Source organism: Nelusetta ayraudi, unplaced genomic scaffold (assembly GCF_046127955.1).
Source record: "Nelusetta ayraudi isolate G7.1 ecotype Tasmania unplaced genomic scaffold, CSIRO-AGI_Nayr_v1 ptg000017l, whole genome shotgun sequence".
Classification (NCBI taxonomy): Eukaryota; Metazoa; Chordata; class Actinopteri; order Tetraodontiformes; family Monacanthidae; genus Nelusetta; species Nelusetta ayraudi.
In genome coordinates, this window is record NW_027466067.1 from 9,567,710 (window position 1) to 9,586,999 (window position 19,290).

Sequence of the window (19,290 nt, forward strand, 5' to 3'; positions counted from 1 at the left end):
CCTCGGAAATAAAATAGAAAGCAGCCATACAACAGTGTAAACACAGAGCGGCATGGCTCAGGCTAACGCAGCGGGCGTCTTGGGCACGCAGGCAGACGGACGACGGTCACACATGTCGGATTTACTGTGAGCGGCGAGAGTTCTCTCTCTCTCTCTCTCCCTCTCTCTCTGTCGGCCGTGTGCGTCCCAAAGTCCTCAGTCCTATCCGGGGGTCATGACACCGACTCGCAGGGTACGCAGAGCAGCAAACAGACACCTCAGTCTGGTGACATGGAGGAGCACACTTCAACGGTAAGAGCAGCTGGTTGCGCCGTTTTGTTTTTTTTTTTTTTTTTTTTTTTTTAGCGTCGAGGAATTTATTGCAAAAAGTTACCCACCAAACTTGCATTTGTATTATGGTGGCGGATTTGTTGCTATGTTGTTGAACAACGCTGTCAGGTTATTAGGCGGGCATTGAAACTTCACAAGGGTCAGATGATTGCAAATAACAATAAATAATAATAAAGGAAGAAGGGGAAGGTAAAAGAACTGAAAAAAAGCAGATTTTGCTGTTTTCGCTGCTTCTTCGATCAAGGGGAGGAGCTAGCAAACAGAAAAGGCATTATTGTTCAGACCAAGCCTTGTCATTGGATAAGAAGACCGCTCAGTTTAACCAGTAGGCGGTGCTACTTTTTTTTTTTTTTTCTCGCTTTAGGACCAAATTCAATGGTCAGTTTTGCAGTCATGCAGCAGTCTGACCGGTGCAGTCGCGGGATTTGCGTCGTTTTGTGTCAACACGTGGCAGGTTTTGTTTGCCCTACAGCTGAACAAAAGCAATATCATGCGAAAGGAGCACCGCTCTCATGCTGTGTGATGACGACATGAATATTTGAAAGGAACCAAATGTATTCTTCGGAGAAATAAAGGGAGAAAAATAACCCGCTGGCGTTCTTACCCCATGTTATTCTGGAAGAAACACTGAAAGCACTAAATAATTAGATAAAGTCCTTGAGCTAATAATAGTTAAGGGAAAAAGGAGCAGATAGGGTTCGGAAGATTTTTGCATAAACTCTCAACATATCCCCAGGTGACCAGGAACGTCTGCACAAATATTTTTGGCGAGCCTCACGTTCCTCAGAGGTTCCTCTAAAAGAATAAAGAAAATTGTTTTTTTTAGTTCCCTTTCTTTTAACCTGAGAACAACTTGTCCGACGGTGGCGTTTGAAGAAAAACAAAACATCGGAAGAATTTACGTGGAGAATTTCCACAGACAGCAAAAAAAAAAAAATAAAAATATGTGTATTGTAGAGAACCTAAATGAAGCCACGCAGGAATCAAAGCCAGATGGCTAATTAGGTCTGAGGATCATCTCACGGGGACCAGAAAAACAAGAGATAATAAGTTTGCTGTGAGAATCCCCAATAAGTGGCCAAAGACTCATCAAAGACAGACTGAGAGGAAGGAAGCTGACTAGACGGCTGAGAAATGTGCAAGTGGAGAGTGAGGAGGTGGCCCTGATTATTAGAATTATGCTTGAGGCTCGACGTCGCGTTTCAGTGTTTTTAATTTTACTTTTAAGTCCAAGCAGAAGGTTTTCGTGTCATGAGTTGGCATCTTGTCATTATATATTTATATATTTATGTATTTTTCTCGCAGTATGCCATGGCATGTCAAAGAGCATGGGAGCCTGAGAGTCAGTCTGACCCGACAAGTGGGGAGGGGGTCGGACTGCAGGCCAGGGGTTTTCCCAGGCAAGCTGGAGCTCTCATAATAATAATAATAAGGACTCAATCGATTTTGTGCCTTGGCCCAATAAAAGAGTTTTGATAGCTGCTTTTCTAAAGCCTCTTTCAGCCTCCAGACTCCATGTTTCACAAAAGCCTCAGTTTGAGACCGACACAGGTGACATTTCGCTTAAAAAAGCGAAATGTAAACCGTTTACCAGGTTTAGCATTGTGCAATTATTTCAGCAATCATTTGTCACGATCAAAAACGTGAGTGGAGCCGAGTGACAGGAGGCGCCCTCTGAGACGGTGAAAGCCACGCCTTCTTTCGAGTCCCCCCCCCCACCCCCCCGCCCGGCAAACCGGCCCTTGCTGCCGAGCTGTTGTGGGTGGCTGTTTGTGTGTTTTGGTTTTGGTGACTTCTGGTGGGTTTCACTCAAAGACCCTCTGTGCGGCTCCCTAATTTGTGGCTGCGGTGGAAAATTCTCATTTGGGATTTGAGTACACACGGCTTGAAAGCCTCGCAGTCAACACTTCATCAGCGAGTAAGGTCAGCTCACTCACACTTCTCGCAACGGACACCCACGCGCGCACGCACACACATACACACACACACACACACACACACTCACTGACACACTTTGGGACTGCCTAACCAATCAGAGGGAAGTAGAGTAGGTCCCCCCAGAAGTGGGTGGGAGAGCTCTTGAAACAGAAGTCCGTCTCAGGGCACAAAGTTTTTGCCTTTTGCTTTTGGAGAACTTTTCTCATTCTGTGTCTGCAGCGGTTCTCCTTTTTTTTTTGTTCTTAGGTTTTGGTCTTTTTTTTTTTTAATTTACATCTCGCAGTTGTTTGAAATCAAATCTGGGGTCATTTGGTGCACAGCTAGAGTGTGGAATGGCTGAACTGGTGCAAATTCGTAAGAAAAGGCTGCAGATCCCCATCACTAGGTAAGACAGGGCTTCGGATTTACCACCTTTATGTTACAGTCTGTTGCTACCTGTAGACTTTTGTGACGTCAGTTGACAGAGCAGGCTGCTGCTGCTGCTGCTGCAGTAGAGAGAGACGAGGCTGCCTTAACATTAACGTGGCGTTGTTTTCAAGTTTTGCCGCAAATGGAAATATGTGTTCGGCATAGAGAGACCTGTTCAGGTTGAAGCAGCTCTTCCTCTGCCTGTTTGATTTACACGCGCGTTAGTCATGAGTGCGCCGAGCAGCCAGGAGCAGCAAACAGTGTTGAAGTGGCGGCGAGATCTCGCTGCGCTTCAGTTGTGGGAGGAAGACGAAGTGCAGAGTCGCTGTTTTGCAGTCTTGTTTTGGTTAATGTGTTTGTGCGTCGCTGTTTACCAGTCTCAGCTCGGAGGCCGGTGCCAGAGGTGAAACATCATCAGACGGGACGCTGACCTGCTTGTCAGACGACCTTCTGATTTATTTATTTATTACTTTATTTATTTATTTATTTATTTTTTACATGCTGACAGTTAATCGACGGCATCGCGGCGTCAGGAAACCACAGAGCCGGAGACAAGTGAACAAGTTTCGCAGCAGCTCCTAATGAGTGACTTCCTGTAGACTGACACCCCCGCCCTCCCCCGACACACACACCCCCACGCACACCCCCCCGGCTAGCGGTTCCCGTGGTGGTATTACAGACGGCCTTATCGTCAAAGATTGCCTGACATTAAATGCGAGCCGCGGCACTCAGATGGGGAGCTATTTTTGTGACTGGGCAGCTTTAGAAAGTCTGCGCCAGAGTGATTATCACTTGAAACGCCGCGATTGCCCCCCAGGAGCTGCTGGTAGTGCCGGGCGGCGGCGTGGACGCTGCTTGTTTACGAGGAGTCCGAGGAGGCCCAGCGGCAGTAATCTTGCATCTAATAAATCACCCGACGCAGATTTTTAGAGAAAATGAAATCAAGGAAAGAGAAAGAGATCTTATATCCATGCTGTGTGACCTCCCCAAACAGCATTAGCATCTGGCGGGGAACCTCCCTAACCCTCACCATCACCCTCACCCTCACCAACAGACAATGTTACAAAATATGTGTTAACATTTTTTTTCTTCTTTCTATTCAATAATTGTTACATTTGTTTCGAATAAGAATACGACCAACTAAGTAAGTGATTATCAAGGCCATTTTTCAGTTTGCTGCCTCATATTTTCTTGCCTTAGTTGGCCAATAATTAGGTTTTTTTTGCAGCAGTGTCTTCCACAGCTGGGCTGTCTGTCTGTTTGTCTGTTTCCTCTGTGTCTCTGTCACAAACCTGTCCAGCAAATTAACTTGATAAATGATGCAAACCGGCAAGTCGCGCCACGAACAACGTTTCTGACTGGCCGACACTCATATTATATACTGTGATAAATTATAGTTAATAATAATGATTAAAATATAATTTTTATTCCATTATTCATTTATTTGCGCTCTTTTTCTTATCTTCTCACGACCCCCACTCTAAAAAACAAAACACTGCTATAGAGAATTACAACCCTTCAGCCACGACGTTAAAGGTGAATTCAACGAATGCAACCGCTGGCAACGCCGAGCCCTGCTGTTTGTGTTTGCGGCTGTTTATCAGAGCTTTATTGTGACTGCCTGTGGATTTATTATTGAGACGAGCCTGGATTAACACGGAACAGCCGTGTTCAGCTGTGGAGAGAGACGGGAGCGGCAGACGGTTTTTGCAACTTCCTCATTGTGGTTGACTTGAAAACTCGAAATCTTTTTTTTTTTTTTGTTTTTTTTGCTTGTTTGTTTTTTATGACGCCCCCCCCCCCCCCCCCCTGGACAAAATGCAGCTTACATAAGACATCTTGCCATGGAGGTTTTTCCTTCCATGGAAAAATCAGGCAGTAATGATGCCCTTTTGCTACCGGCGACTTTGGAAAGCTTGGCATTGAAATCTCTTCCGCTGAAACTCTCCCTCTTTAATTCAAGTTCCGCAAACCTGTTCTTAAAGCACCTTTGAGGCTTTATCTCTCTCTATCAAGGCAGTTCCAAGCACTGTCAACCTCCAGGGCTGCACATCACACACAAGAATATGCAGTCCTGCTCTTGTCAAGGCCAAACATAGCTTTATTTAAATGGATCTTACACTGTTGTCCCTGACTTTAACAAATTTAAGTTTAAGGTACTAGCAGGTGTTAGCTAACTTAAACTCGCCTTAAACAAACAAATAAACTGTGTTTCCTGCCAGGCTGAGGGGCATGCTGAACCAGCTGGAGGAAAAAGACGTGGACTTCGAAGAAATCAAAAAGAATCTGGATTTCACAACATCGTTACTGGAGGCCGTTTATCTTGACGGAAGCAGGTAGAACCCGTGACCTACAAACCTTAAAATCCTCGCTTCTGTCTGAAACATGGCCTCCAAGAGGCATAAATCCTTCATTCTTGCATGAATGCCCACTTTAGAAAAAAAAAAAAGGGGAAAAAAATCGGTGGAGGGCAGAGGGCTGAAGACCATCCCAGTTCACGCACAGTTCACTGGTCACAGGGCGGCACATACAGAGCATTCACAATCACACCTTTCACACTGACATTCACACCCACCGTCAATTAACAGCTCCCACTACAGCAGGCCGTCGAGTGCCTGCAGCGCTCAGAAAAAGAAAACACACCTCAACAAATTAGCAAATGGACTTATTGAAGAAGAAATAAAAGTGAAAAAGTGAAAAATTCATAAATAAACCACTGTAATCAGTGTAGCAAAAAGAACAAAAAGTTTGTTGCCTTGCTGTCTAGTTGTACTTGGATGTAGTTAGTTAGTTAGCTAGCTGTTGCGTTTTTTCCCTCGGAATAAATACGTAACTGTGGTACAAAGAAACATGACTACATCATCACAGTATGAGATGATAAGCGTCTGATGGAGACGAGACATTATCTGTTTGCCTCATTCTGTTTTATCTTTAGCCTTTTTTTTTCACGCCCTGGGTTTTCAAACACTTATCAGCCACGGAGGAGCTGCTCTTCTTTTAGCAAGGCGTGTGTTTTAAAGAAACACAAACTTCACTGATTGGCCCCTCTGTTGAGGATAAATGGGTTGTATCCAGGGCTTTCACCCACAATACTGCAGTTCATGGCCTGTTTATGACGGGGGTTGGGTGGGGAGGGGGGGGGGGGGTTGGGTGGGGGTTTACTGTTAATTATTTAAACGTTATATAATGTGTTCATATATTTATTTATTTTCATCCACACTCAAATAAAGTTAGTCCTGAGATCTACTAGATTAAGTTTTCTTACACCGCTCTATCAACTGAGGCGACACATCGTCAGCAAATACATGGAACGTGAATCCGTGTGCTCCTCGTGCCACTGGGAGAAATCCTTTCCCACGTGGAATGGAGTCATCCCATTTTTTTTTTTCCCCCACTCCCAGGCAGTGCCTGGAGTCTGAGGATGACCTCCAGCAGCTGCAGTCGGACGGCGTGCCTTCGGAGGTCACCGATTGGTTGGCGTCCACCTTCACCCAGAGGGTTCGGCGACCTGCGCGACGCTCCGACGAGAAGCCAAAGTTCCGCAGCATAGTGCACGCAGTGCAGGCTGGGATCTTCGTGGAGAGGTGCGTGGCGTTGCCCGACGGGGCCTCCGTCCATCAGGGTTCCAGAAGCAGAGCCGCGCCCCCCCCTCCCACCCTGTATGCTATACACCCTATTTACAAGATTATAAATGACGTTAGACAATAAAATACTGTCTTATCATGAGATTCCCATTGTGCATGAATGATTTCCACTCCAGCGCTATAACTCCTATCGGCCTCGTACATTGTCGTTGCCGTCGCGGAGTCAGAAAACGCCGACGGCCGCGCCGCTGGGTGAAACATTAGCCTTCTTTTCTCTCTAAAACATCCTTCCAAAGGCGACGGGGGGACTGCGCGGCCTCTCTGTAAACAGCCCGTGAGACGAGTTCGCTGCACAGTGTCATCATCTGAACTCTAACTGAACTCAACATAAACATTGCATTATTCCAGGATGTTCAAGAGGGCCTACACGGCAGCCCTGCCAGACCAACCTGCAGCAGTTGTAAACTGCCTGAGGGTAAGACTCACGCGGCCGTCCGTCTCGCCGCCGCTCAGCGCGTGTTTGGACAAAAAAAGTCGGACATCACACGGGGCGGGGAGGAAATCGTAACGTCGTCTACTTTGGTCTCCCTCTCAGGATGTCGACCGCTGGAGCTTTGACGTGTTCGCTCTGAACTCGGCCAGCTGCGACCACGCACTGCAAACTCTGGTCTTTGAACTGATCACCAGATACGGACTCAACAGCCGCTTCAAGGTCTTTATCTTTGGATCTCGTCGCACTTGAGTAATATTCTGTTAAAAAACCCCAAAAATAAATAAATAAAAAGCTAAGTAGTGCAATGATTTTTCCGCTTTTACAAGAAACGCACATGCAACCGCTGATAAGACCTGTTTTGGCTTTCTTTTATGTCCCTGGATGGCGAAACACAACTCGATTGTGCGCTGCTTTGTGCAGATCCCCATCTCATGCCTGACTGAGTTCCTGTCTGCGCTGGAGAGAGGATACCGCAAACACAGCAATCCTTACCACAGCCACGTCCACGCTGCTGATGTGACCCAGACGTTGCACTGCCTGCTGCTGCGCTCCGGGCTTGTGGTAAATCACACCGTAACTTGCGATTAGATGAAATGCACAGCTTTAGCATTGCCGTGTGTTCTTACGTGTCATTGTCTATTAAAACAACAACGGCAACAACAGAATGCCAGGCTTCTCATGTGCTCTGCACAACTGCAGTAAGAAAAAGAAAACAAAAAAAAAAAGCTGATGTTTCTGAGGAAATTGTTTGCCTTAGCAGGATGAATAATGGTGTCATTTGAATTACCGGTTTAAATTTGACTAACAACAGGTGGGTGGGGGTTTGCGGCTGTTCACTGTTACCTTTGCACAGCAGCTGGATCTCATAGATTTTAACTCTCTGTCGTTCTCAACCATTGTGACATTCTTAAAAATGACACTGGAGTCCATCATCTCCCTTTTAGTTGCGTCATCAGAAGTGGTTAGCATCGTAGAGGGAGTTCAGTCAAAACATTATAACAAGGTGGCTAGCTCGCCATTAGCTTAACTAAGCTATTTGCTTGCTCACCACTAGCTTAGTCAAAGCATAACAGCAGAGTGGCTAGCTCGCTGTGTTTCTGTCGCCAGCAGGAAGGCTCTAAGTGGCTTAGGCAAAGGCAACAAATCTGATTAGTCTGCTTGAATTCAGCCAATCATCTTCTAAGTTCTGCCTATGTCTTTTTACACTTTCTAACGGCTATTTATCAGATGTACATGTGGGACAAACAAACAACAGAATTTAAGAATAATTTATTCGAGCAGACCAAGACGCCCTGGTGGTAAATAGGGAAACTTTACTGTTGCGTTCATGTAATTAGTACAACGTGAGTTGGAAAAAACAAACAGTTGGTATATTTCCTCAGCTTGATAGGGATATTCAAGCTACGTACCTGCCCAAAACGACATTGTCTGCATCCTGCTGCATGTTCACAGCTGACATTAATCTCTTTTGTCTCTTGTGTCTGCCAAGCACTGGCTGACGGAGCTTGAGGTGATGGCGTCACTATTTGCCGCAGCCATCCACGACTACGAACACACGGGAACCACAAACAACTTCCACATTCACACAAAGTAAGGAACCTATTGTCCATTTGGACTGTACTTATGTACGCGCTGTTGAGAAACTGCAAAATTGCCGAAGAGGAGTCCGCAAATAGAAGGGCCAGTGTTGCTCTCCGAGCAGTTTGAGAAACAGCGAGCGGGTCAGACTTAGCTCTAAAGCAAACACACACGGATGGAAGGAACACAGTATTTTTAGATGCTGATTTTCCACATAGGAGGGCAGAAGAACGCAGTCCCTGGGCACACATCATCCTCCGCAGCTCCATCCAGGGAATATAAACTGTCCAAAACAGGCAACAGAAAAACCCCAATCAACCTTATAAACTTTACCTATGAAAAAAAGATTTCCATGAAGTGTGAAACCTTCTTCCAAGAGGCTGGAGACAGCAGCTGCTCTGACTTCACCGTTTTAGCACCTTGTGAAAGAGGCAGACTGGAAAACTGAAAAAGCCTGCGAAAGGCAGAAAAACATTTGCTCCACGTAACCTCTTGAACTGCAGCTACTGCGGAGCGTCTTCTCACACTCAGCATTTTATCAAAATATGATGACATGCACGGCCTTCTGGCGGAGGAGACGCTGCTCCCACTGTCTCCTCACTGAGACACGCAAAGACAAGACACACAACGCTAACTCAAAAAAACAAACAAAAAAACAAACTAACAAAATAGACAAGAATGAATTCACAAAAACAAACCTCTTCCCATGTGAATGTGAATTCAGTGGAACATTCCTTGGTAATTACTGGATGAAAGAATGGTGAATTTGGGTGGAACATTTCAAAACAAAAAGTAAAGAAAAGGGAAAAACCCTAAAAAAAAAAAAATTAAAAAAAATCATTATGTGCCAATTAATTACCAGCCTCAGCTGTTCAACTGAACGTTTTTTTATGTGTGACTGCATGATATAGGTACACATACAGGTTATAAAAGTCCACATTAAAAGGCCCTGAGCGAAAGATTTAGTAGCATCTAGTGGCGGGAAAACAAATGAACAAATACATACACATGTGCCATTTGCTAAGCCTGTGGAGGTCCTTCGCTGGAAAACAACAAATTGGATGTTTTGCTATCAAATGCCTTCGGCGTTTGGTTTGACTGTGAAGTCTCTGCGGAAAGTCCAAAATAATCACATAAAAGAGAAAACTGTATTTACTGCCTCATAAAGTTGATCACTCAAATGAGCGGACTCCAAATGGCTGATTGGGAAATTAGCTAATTAACATGTTATATTGAGACATTAATACCCACAGGGTGCCGCTTCATCACTATTATTATTATTATTTCATCCCATCGCACTCCCTCTCCAGCAGTTTAATATTCATCATGACAAACCGCCAGCCACAGACCTGAAATGACCCCCTGCGGACACTCATCTCTCCCCCCCCCCCCTCCTCCTCCTCCTCCTCCTGCTCCTCCTCTCAAACTCGTTTGCTCACCGTGCTCGTTCTCGCTGTGTCTGTTCGCCAGGTCCGAGTTCGCTTTGATCTACAATGACCGCTCGGTGCAGGAGAGCCACCACCTGAGCGCCGCCTTTCGTCTGCTGCAGAATGACCAGATGAACATCTTTGTGAATCTGACGAGGGAGGAGTTGATGTAAGATCTTGGCACTGTCAAAAGCTGTCGTTTAAGGCGGAGATCGCTCAGACAAGGAAGAGTCAATTGAACTCTGGGTTGCCAGAATAGGAGATAGATGCTATCAAGCAACATTTCAGTAGTGTAGCTTAATAACGCTGCTTATTAAGCAGTCGGGCTATTTCGACATTTTCACTGCCAAAGGGAGATATTTAAATTTCCCCAATTTGCCACTTGCCGCTGTCAGTGGAGGCTGTGGTTCAGTTTCCCAGCCAATTAACCTGACTGAGGCTCAACGGTCAAAAAGAATGCCAGCCAATGGATGCTGAGGGTATCTAAAGGAGACACAACACGTCTCCTAACTGTTCATATGCTGCCAGAAGTAGTGTTGTCAGAAATGTGCCGCAATATATCGATTTTTTTCGATACTGAAAATTAGAAACAACACGACGTGACTTCTCCGCCGTATCGATATATCGGTACTACATTGAGGCGACATGTGGCACCGCCAAAACACACACAAACGCTCTGAGCGTTCCCTCCACTACCAGGAGTGTCGCAAAGAGACTTCTGCGGGACTTCAGTGCAATTTGCAGAAACCTCCGCGGATGCTAGTATCGAAAATCAATACTTTCACCAAATATCAAATGGAAGTTGGAAATCCAGCATCGTGACAACACTACTCAGAAGACTTCGGTGGCCGTCAGAGTGAGTCCTCCATGTTGAAACCCTCCAACATTTTATTATTTCCTATGTGGTGTAGTGCTTGTTAAAAAAAAAGAAAGAAAAAAAAAGAAATCACTTCTCTCGCTGATCTTTTGCACCTTATTCACACAGTGGAGGGTACGACTGAAAACACAGTGGCTGTTTCAAATCAAATTGGATGGGTCACATTTTCCAGCAACTTGGATGAGAATACACAAGTGTTACGGAGACACGTTGTGTTTTTCTTCTGTTGGAGTGTCTTTACTGTCAACATCCAATGGAAATAACTTGCAAATAGATCAACTCTCTTCGTGGGTGAATTATCCCCTCAGTTATGCTCTGTTAGTTAGTTGGCGTTTCCTGCTCCCCACCACAATCTATACCATGCAACATCAACATGTGTGAAGGTTTTATGTAGGGCAGATATGTTAAGTGACTGCAGAGAGCTTCAGTGACGAACAACAGCAAAACTGGAACTGGCTTCCACGGGAGCCAGCGTTACCATGGGAACAAGCAAATCCCATCAGCAAAATCTGAAAAGGGTAGAACCCTGATAACCCCCCCTCCCATCCCCGCTCCGCCCTGTATCTCAGCTCCCCTAATGCAACCATGTGCATAATCCAAGGTCAACTGTTAAAGTGCGTGTGTGCGCTTGCTTCCAGGGAGCTGCGCTCGCTGGTGATTGAGATGGTCCTGTCCACGGACATGTCCTCCCACCTTCTCCAAGTCAAAGACATGAAGGCCTGCCTGCAGCAGCAGGAACGGTAAAGCCGACGGGCTGCCCGCTGCGGCGGATCCCCCAAACGCCAGCAAATAAGCGCTGATTGAAATAGTCCAAACGCTGGGAGAAAAAAAAAAAGGACGCCCGGCTGTCATGCTCAGATTCGGAGCCTGTAAAGAAAAGTGTGTACGACGCTTCCTTCCACAGGATCGACAAGCCCAAAGCGCTGTCTCTGCTACTCCACACGGCTGACATTAGCCATCCGTCAAAGCCCTGGGCGCTACACTCTCGCTGGACCAAAGCCCTGATGGAGGAGTTTTTCCAGCAGGTAGGAACTCTAAAAGATGTGACATTGGCGCTTGTCTCGTCCTCCAAGCTCAGTCATCAGTAGAGCTGTTTATACCAGGTCAGTGAGGCGTAGGTAGAAAATAATTCGGATGTGAGTCACTGTTATGACATGAGATTTAAGCGAGATGTAACATAAAGAAGCCTTCCCTTCCTGTACTCGCAGCATTTTCCATGCATTCTCCCTCCCGTCTCTCCCACTTCAACATTCCGGCACGCTATCAGTCATGCCAGGCCAATAAATCAAGAGGTTACGAAGCCTAATGGGAGATTGACGTTCACGGATGAGTCATCACAGCCTCGCAGGAGGCGTGACAGCCCCTCGCAGAGATCCATCACGCCGGAACTTAAGTGGGAGCGACATAAATACACACCTCTGGCGCGGAGCGGCGGCAGTCGGAGAGACGGAGCCGTTTTTGAAAAGTTGAGGACAACGCTCACTTTGTGGCTGTCACAGTCGCAACCTGAGACACTATCGGGTGAAAGTTATCTGGAAGGAGGCAGAGAAGCAAGGCGAGTTGGGAAAGGTTGTAAAACTTTGGCTGCGGATGATATCGTTAAGCTTACATTGGAAAGGGCGTTTTGACATTGTAAATCAGGGGTATTTAGAGAGTGGTTTTGCATTACAACTGTGTGGAAGGTTGTTTTAAATTTTGTCACTTCTTCTCGTACTTTTGCTCTGGTATGTGTTGACGTGGACCCCAGGAAGATTAGACGCTGCCGTAGAAGTAGAGAATGGGGATCTATGAGGATGAGGATGAAAAACACGCATAAAATAAAATTTGCTTGTTCAGATTGTCAGGAGGGTTCATTTATACGATATATACTGCATGTGGTGGCATTCAGCTAATGCCGCTGTTTGGTTATCACTGAATTCGAGCAAGAGAAGGTTCATCTAACACCTTGCAGACTCATGTTTTATTTTTATTTTCTGGATGGGGAACATTTAGAAAATATGTTTTTTTTTAATGTCCATTCTGCCCAGATGGACAGATGTGTGAATAGATTTGACAAACTTTCCACCTGGCATGCTGGGTCGCAAACACTCATGATTCACAAATATTTGTCGTATTTTTTGTATAATAAAATAGTGTTGTCGCAAAGCCAACACAGATAAGTGGAAACAGCTACTTGCTTGAATTATCGGTTCCATTTCAAGCAGTTTTCCTTCCTGTTGGGATGAGATGTAAAGATAGCGACGCAACAACATATTGTCAGTTGTTTAAAATGACATTAGGGGTTTCGTTATTTATTGTTGGCTGGATTTCTGAGGACGTACAGAGCACATAGAGAGATTCGGTCATTTAATCAGCTGTAATCATAATTAATAGTTCTAAGTTTAAGGTGCCATATGGACTGCGTCAAGTGTTCCTTCAGCAAATGTCTCCTCAGCCTTAGCAGCGAGTTTGCTTCTCCCACGTGGCTTCAGCGCGACTGGATTTCCATTAAGTCCAGAGACATGTTGCGGTGCACCGTTTTCTATTTTCACTGCTTGGACCTCTTGAAGAACAAAATAACCGCTGAGAATGGAGGAGGTGTTGGAGCCTTTCAAAATAAGACGTGAGTGAAGCCTCCCTCCAAAGGCTCTTTCAGAAAGCCGCTAGTACGGCTGTGTTTGAACACCGCGGGAGTCCTAGGCGGTGGAATCAAATAACCTTTAAAAAGTTATTTTCAGAGCCGAGTGGGATGCCCTTTAATATATCTTCTCTTCCCTTCTCTTTCTCTATCTTTGCGAGGGTGATAGAGAGTTGGAACTCGGCCTGCCCTTCTCTCCTCTGTGTGATCGAAAAAGCACCCCGGTAGCCGAGTCCCAGATTGGTACGTCTCTCAAAAATCATTAAAAAAAAAAAAAAAACAACAACCACCAAACCTTTATTCTTGTATTCAGTCCTGTTGTTCTGAAAGAGACACATCTTGCTGTTCTGTTTCTGCTATATGTTTGTTTATCTTTAAGAAATGGCAAAGCAGCAGACCCATCAGTCTTTCTCAACTCATATCTTCCATTTGTCAATATTTAACTGAGGTAAATAAATCCACAATTGTACGTCTGCTGAATTTGCTCCCACAGGCTTCATCGACTTCATCGTGTACCCCACGTTCTCCCTGCTGACAGACATGGCTGAGAAGATAGTGATTCCTTTGGTGGAGGAAAATCCTGGTCCCCCAGACCCCTGCAACCGACACAGGTGGCACAACCAACGCTTTTATCCAATGCCATAAAAAAGAAGCTTTTGTTGAATGGATGTTATTTCCAGGATGCCGGCAGCGAGGTGGAAAGTCCAAAAGGAAACTCATCTGCATTTCTGTTTCTCCCATGAGGAAAAAAAAAAAGACTTGGCTGTGACTCTAAACATTCAGTTATTCATGAGATATTGCTTTGGTTTTGTTGCTTCGACTTACATTTGAGTATTACCAAATTTTATTACCTTTGTGCAGAGGAGTCCTGTGCCAGTCGAACTCGACGCCTGATTCTGCCTTGTTGTTTTTCCTCTCTTTATTAGACTTGAGATGGGTTTTTGTGAGAGGGACACTAATGAAAAGGGCGAAAGAAAGACGCTGAGAGACGGAGCAGATGTTGCCGCCCTGACGGTGCCTGTTGTTTGCCAACAGCAATGTGTGGAAGGAGAGTTCAAGGGGTCTGCAGTGGAGTCTCGCCCACATCACAGCCGAGCTGGTGAGCTTTCGCTCCACGTGGACACGGCACACCGAGGACAACAAGTTCAAATGGAAGGAGAGCGGCTCCAATGGTATGTTGGGAGATCCAGTCACCTGTTATTCACCTGTAGGACCGGGTTGCCATCAAGAAGCAGTAACTGAGGAAACAAACAAAACAGTGACACTTTCCTACCAATCTTCCAAACCTCAATCAAAACTCACCAAATACGCAATCCAACAGCTCCAAAATGCTCTAATGGACAAGTTGAGACCTACACATTCACCACACTATGAATTAATAACGTGCAAGCACATGTAACAACGAGTGACACAGTGCCACAGCAGAAAGTGCTGCATAGCTACTGACTTGGTTTTTGGCTCAAATAATTCAGGTCCCGGTCTCATTCATTAAGCAATGATCATCGCCATTCAACCACACAGTCTGTCTCAACAAAAATATTGTTTTGATGACAGGAGTGGCTGCACTGAACGTGCACTTTTGAAATCACGCCACCCATCAGGTATGCCTGGAATGCACTTCTTCCTCTGCATTTGTCATGAAAACAACTCTGTCTCATAATGTTTCATAATTACTATTATTATTTCACAGCATGGTGAATTTGCAACTTTTTCATTTTGTAGTTGTTGGATTGTGTATTTGAGGAGTTGACCTACACCCACATTCATCAAATCGCACGACTGCAGCAATTATGGCAATTAGCGCATTTGGCCAAATGTTGAACTGTTCCTTTAAAAAGCCTTTGACAGCCTCAGTAACACAACGCAGACGTGTTTTTTTTTATCTTCTTGGCGGCAACAACTCCCCGAGCTCCTTAAATGTTCTCACTCTCCCTGATTCCATTTGCAATCACTGTTTGTTTTTGGTATTGATCACACGAGGGGATTAGCAGACGGAGAACTTTGTTTCCCTTTCGGCTTAACAAAAGTTTTCCAGCGCCTCTTCCAATCTCCTTCGTCCGCCCCAGGGTTTGCAGAGTGCACCGTGACCACGGCGCACCAATCCAGAAGAGAAGAGGCGTCAGGCAAACCCCTGCAGGACCTCAGCAAAGATAGAAAACAGCAATAGGTTTACACTTTGTCGTAGAATGCGCGGGGAGGATTGACACTGTTGTGAATTCTGGAACTGAACCGTGATTTCCTTCTCTACAACTAACATGGAGGCCAACAGGGGAGGTTTGAGCTTCACAGCTTCATCATCATCATCATCATCGTCATCATCACGGAGTGAGAGAAAGCACTCACTAAAAACAAACAAAACAAAAAAAAAAACAGTCCTTATGTCTTATAATTGTAGTATGTTCTGATTATTTAAATGAAAATTATACATGCTGGTCATGTTATACCATTTAGCGCATGCTTTTAATTTAATTTGACACCTCACATTAAATAGTTTGACCTGTGCACAGTCATCACTTAACCAAGTTGCAATAAAAGCTGTAAATGTGTGTTATTCTGCAGCGATTAGTTTCAGAGTGTTTTTATTGATGTGCTGTGTCCTCCTTTGACCTGAAGCTGGCCAGTGACGTCAGTCCAATATTAACTTACTCCAAATTTGCATTTACGTCCGAGTCCACTTTGTACCAAAGTATAACTGATGCACATCTCAACTGAGTTTCAAATGAATTTATGACTTAATTTAAGTTCCATCTTGTTGGATTTGTTTGTGGATTTATCATCCATCATTGGGTTAAATTATTCTTAGCTTCTCTGAAGCAATGACTTATCATGTTACTGTGGCGTTCCCCTAAAACAAAAAGCTGAAGGACAGAAGTTTGTGATTTGGGAAAGTGTCAAACGCTGGCCAAGACCATGAACTGAAGGTCAAAAAGAAAATGGCCCCCTGGTGTCTAGAAGGTTGCAGTCCCCTCACTGCCACTCAGTGCTTGACCTAAGGGCCTCGATCCAAAAGTAAAACAGAAGAAATTCAAAGGACGAAAGGGGGCAAAATGTATCATAACCATTGAAAAGAAAATCTCAGTCACAATAAAACTGCACTCGAAGAAGAAGACCGGGGAGCAAACTGATGGTGTTGACTCTCCAGAGGACACACAACAAGCAACTACACGAGGAAGTGCAACCTCACTATATAGACACTGTCAGTCCCAACTGACAGCCAGGTGGGGCTGTGATAAACACAGGTGGCCCCAACAGCTCTTGATGAACTGTGGCCTAGATCCTGAAGAAAAAGAAAAAAAAATCAATAGTGCAGGAAAGGATTGGTGAGAAACACACTAACGAGGATTAGGGCCACAAGAAGAGAAAAAAATATTACAGGAAGAAGTTTTTATTTAAGTTTTCATTTCGAGTTTTATGTTGACATTTTGTCAATAAAGTCAAAATTATGTGAAAAAAGTCGTCACTCGACTTTTTTCTAGACATTTTGACTTACTTCACATTGACAATAAGTGCAAAATTTCGATTTAATTCATAAAATGTTGTCTATTTTACGTCAACTTTATTCTCGAAATTTCAACTTTAATCTCAAAATTTCAACTTTATTCTCGAATTGGAAACTTCAAAAAAAAAAAAAAGAAAATCTGTCTTAATTTTTTTTCTCTTCTTGTGGCCCTAATACTCTCCTCTCTTTTATAAACAGCATTAACTGAAAAAGACGTAAACAAATGTCTTCTTTTTTTGTAATCATTAAATGCAACTTGAATCTGGCAATTCCGTTAAAGGACATCTGTCTGATGACTTGTTCATTAAGGCTTTCACCTCTCTGCTCTCCCAGCTGGTGGAGCTGTAGAGCACACCGAGACCTCCTGCTGCAGGGTCGCCCTGGGGGGCTCGGCTTCAAACGGCAGCTTCTTAAAGGAATCGGAGTAAATGTTCATCACTCAAGCCCTTTGAAGTGTGCAACCACTTTTTTCCCCCCTTTCCATGTTATGAGAGAGAAGCGTTGTGCAACTAATGTGCAAGTAAACAACACGAGTCACACACGTGCACTAATGAGCGATTGTGCACCTTTGACAGAGCGCAATTTTCTGCACAATTTCAGGTTGTACGCTCCGGCCGGACGAAAATTGAAAAGGGTGTAAAATGCTTTGACAACTCAACACAGCAGCGATTAGCAGTGTCTCTGGCTTAGATTGCTGCAGTGCTACAATATATATTTGTGAAAACCAGCCCTGTGTATGAAAAATGAATGAATATGTTTTTATCCTGCCGGTTCTCAGTGTGTTGCATTATTAATTGACAGTCTGACTATTTTTAGTATATAGTCAAAAGTCGACCTCCTACAAACTCATGAACAGCGGTGCTCTGTTTCCAAGCCTTTGCCCTGACTTGACTTCTTTTTGCCATTTTAATGGGTCCTGGTAACACTGCACATGGCTCGGACGTCGGCCGTCTCTAAATATAGCCGAAAGCGGCTATTAGAGTGGATGTGACCCACAGATACGGCTCAGAAGACTGGGACGAGCGAGACAGATGAAACAAAGCCAATCACCAATTTAAAGACTTTTATTGTATCAAATAATTTCAGATTACAGACGTAATCATCAATCAATTCAAGTACAATTTGAAGAAAACTCCCCCGATTGAATTCATGTACCGTTGCCATTCGGGAAAAAAAAAACAAAACAAAACTGAGCAAACATTTTGTTGTCCTCGAGCACGCTGCGGAATAAAAACAAAAACGTTCGCAGGAATGTTTTGATCTCTGTGGACTTGGCGGTCACCGTTAGCGGGCAGGAAACGGGGCCGCCCTCCGCTGCCAAGTGATTTGCTTTTTGCTCAGGTATGTCAAGTATAACGGGGGAGGCGTACGGGAGGATTGTCACACAACACAACATCATAATTCCACTCCAGTGACACAGACAGCGGATGAAATGACAGCACGTTTTGTGAGCGTGACGGTGAATTTTGGACGCGTGGCCTCGTCACAAAAAAAGAAAGTTAAAGAGGGAGCAGCCTCGCGTCACACTGTGTGTCCAGTGATTCCAATGGAGGACTGGATGATCTAGAGAGCCTCTGTACTCTCGGTGCCATGCAGGGACATTTACAAACAGGGGTTGACATTCCCAGAACGCTTTGCATTCAAGTGTCACAGATGAAGGTGCAGTTTTGCTCTTTAAAGGTTGCGTTTATCTGGAAGTCTAAAGCGAAATGAAACAAAATATGAAGGTGCGTTGACTTCCTTATCTTCCTCCGGGTGGATGCAGTACGTATTATGATGATTGGTAAAGTCTTGATCACAAATAATTATGACTGGAAATTTACAGGCGTAATAAAAGCAACTCTAAGTGCTAAATTATACTGGTATCAAATGATAGTAATGAGTTATTGTTATTATTAAGCAGTAATAAACAAGGGTAAATGTCCAGTGGAGACAAATCCAGTGCTTCAAAGTGTTTCCGTATTTGTTCAACAGGAAAGCAACTTGCGGTGTCGTCCACTTCATGTGACGGACTGTTGTAGATACTAAAGAGTCAACAGCTGTGTTTCCAGGATGTTTCTAGTGTGTTAGCTTGGTGGCTAATTAGCCATCCAGCCTGAGCTCTGGTGTCGGCATGTTGCAAAGATAAGGTGCAGGGCACAACATGATCTTTCTTTCTTTTTCTTTTTGGACATGAGAAATGAATTATTTGATAGCTCAGAGAATATAAATTGTGGAATATATGGATGATTTCACATAGCCTGAAATGTGAAGGTTTAAATAATGTGGATTAAATTCACTGAAATACTTTCACACCAATTGTTTGCATGTTTTATTTTATTTTTTTCAAAACCATCTCACAGGTTTGTCTGGTCACTGCATGTTTAAAGAAATCTAATGCAGTTTGGATTGGAAATGCAGTGGGCTGCACGCAAAAAATATTTGGAATCAAGGAATCTAAAGTAAAACAAAAAAAAATATTTTCATTTTTCTCTTTATTCTCTTTGGATTGCAAAGAATAATGAAGCAAAATTGCAGAGAATGGATTTATTTTGGTATT

At 44.3% G+C, this 19,290-nt stretch overlaps 1 protein-coding gene across 2 annotated transcripts; it reads left to right on the forward strand.

Moving 5' to 3' along the window:
- Positions 1-22: 22 nt before the first annotated feature.
- On the forward strand, positions 23-15,910 carry LOC142887569 (dual specificity calcium/calmodulin-dependent 3',5'-cyclic nucleotide phosphodiesterase 1B-like). 2 transcript variants are annotated; one of them, XM_076025307.1, is made up of 14 exons: positions 23-291; positions 4,899-5,012; positions 6,078-6,260; positions 6,669-6,735; positions 6,856-6,972; positions 7,174-7,314; positions 8,243-8,343; positions 9,802-9,927; positions 11,274-11,375; positions 11,540-11,660; positions 13,414-13,495; positions 13,746-13,863; positions 14,288-14,424; positions 15,319-15,910. In XM_076025307.1, exons 1-14 carry the CDS (start codon positions 215-217, stop codon positions 15,417-15,419), a joined length of 1,587 nt encoding a protein of 528 aa, XP_075881422.1. In that variant the 5' UTR covers positions 23-214; the 3' UTR covers positions 15,420-15,910. The 2 variants fall into 2 exon arrangements, with proteins under 2 accessions (XP_075881422.1, XP_075881423.1); XM_076025308.1 differs by lacking the exon at positions 23-291 and adding an exon at positions 2,402-2,653.
- Positions 15,911-19,290: the final 3,380 nt, after the last annotated feature.

Coding starts and splice junctions, on each gene's coding strand:
- LOC142887569 (XM_076025307.1), top strand. CDS start 215: ATGACACCGACTCGCAGGGTACGCAGAGCAGCAAACAGACACCTCAGT. Junction 6,736..6,855: donor CAGTTGTAAACTGCCTGAGG/GTAAGACTCACG, acceptor TCTCCCTCTCAG/GATGTCGACCGCTGGAGCTT. Junction 7,315..8,242: donor TGCTGCGCTCCGGGCTTGTG/GTAAATCACACC, acceptor GTGTCTGCCAAG/CACTGGCTGACGGAGCTTGA.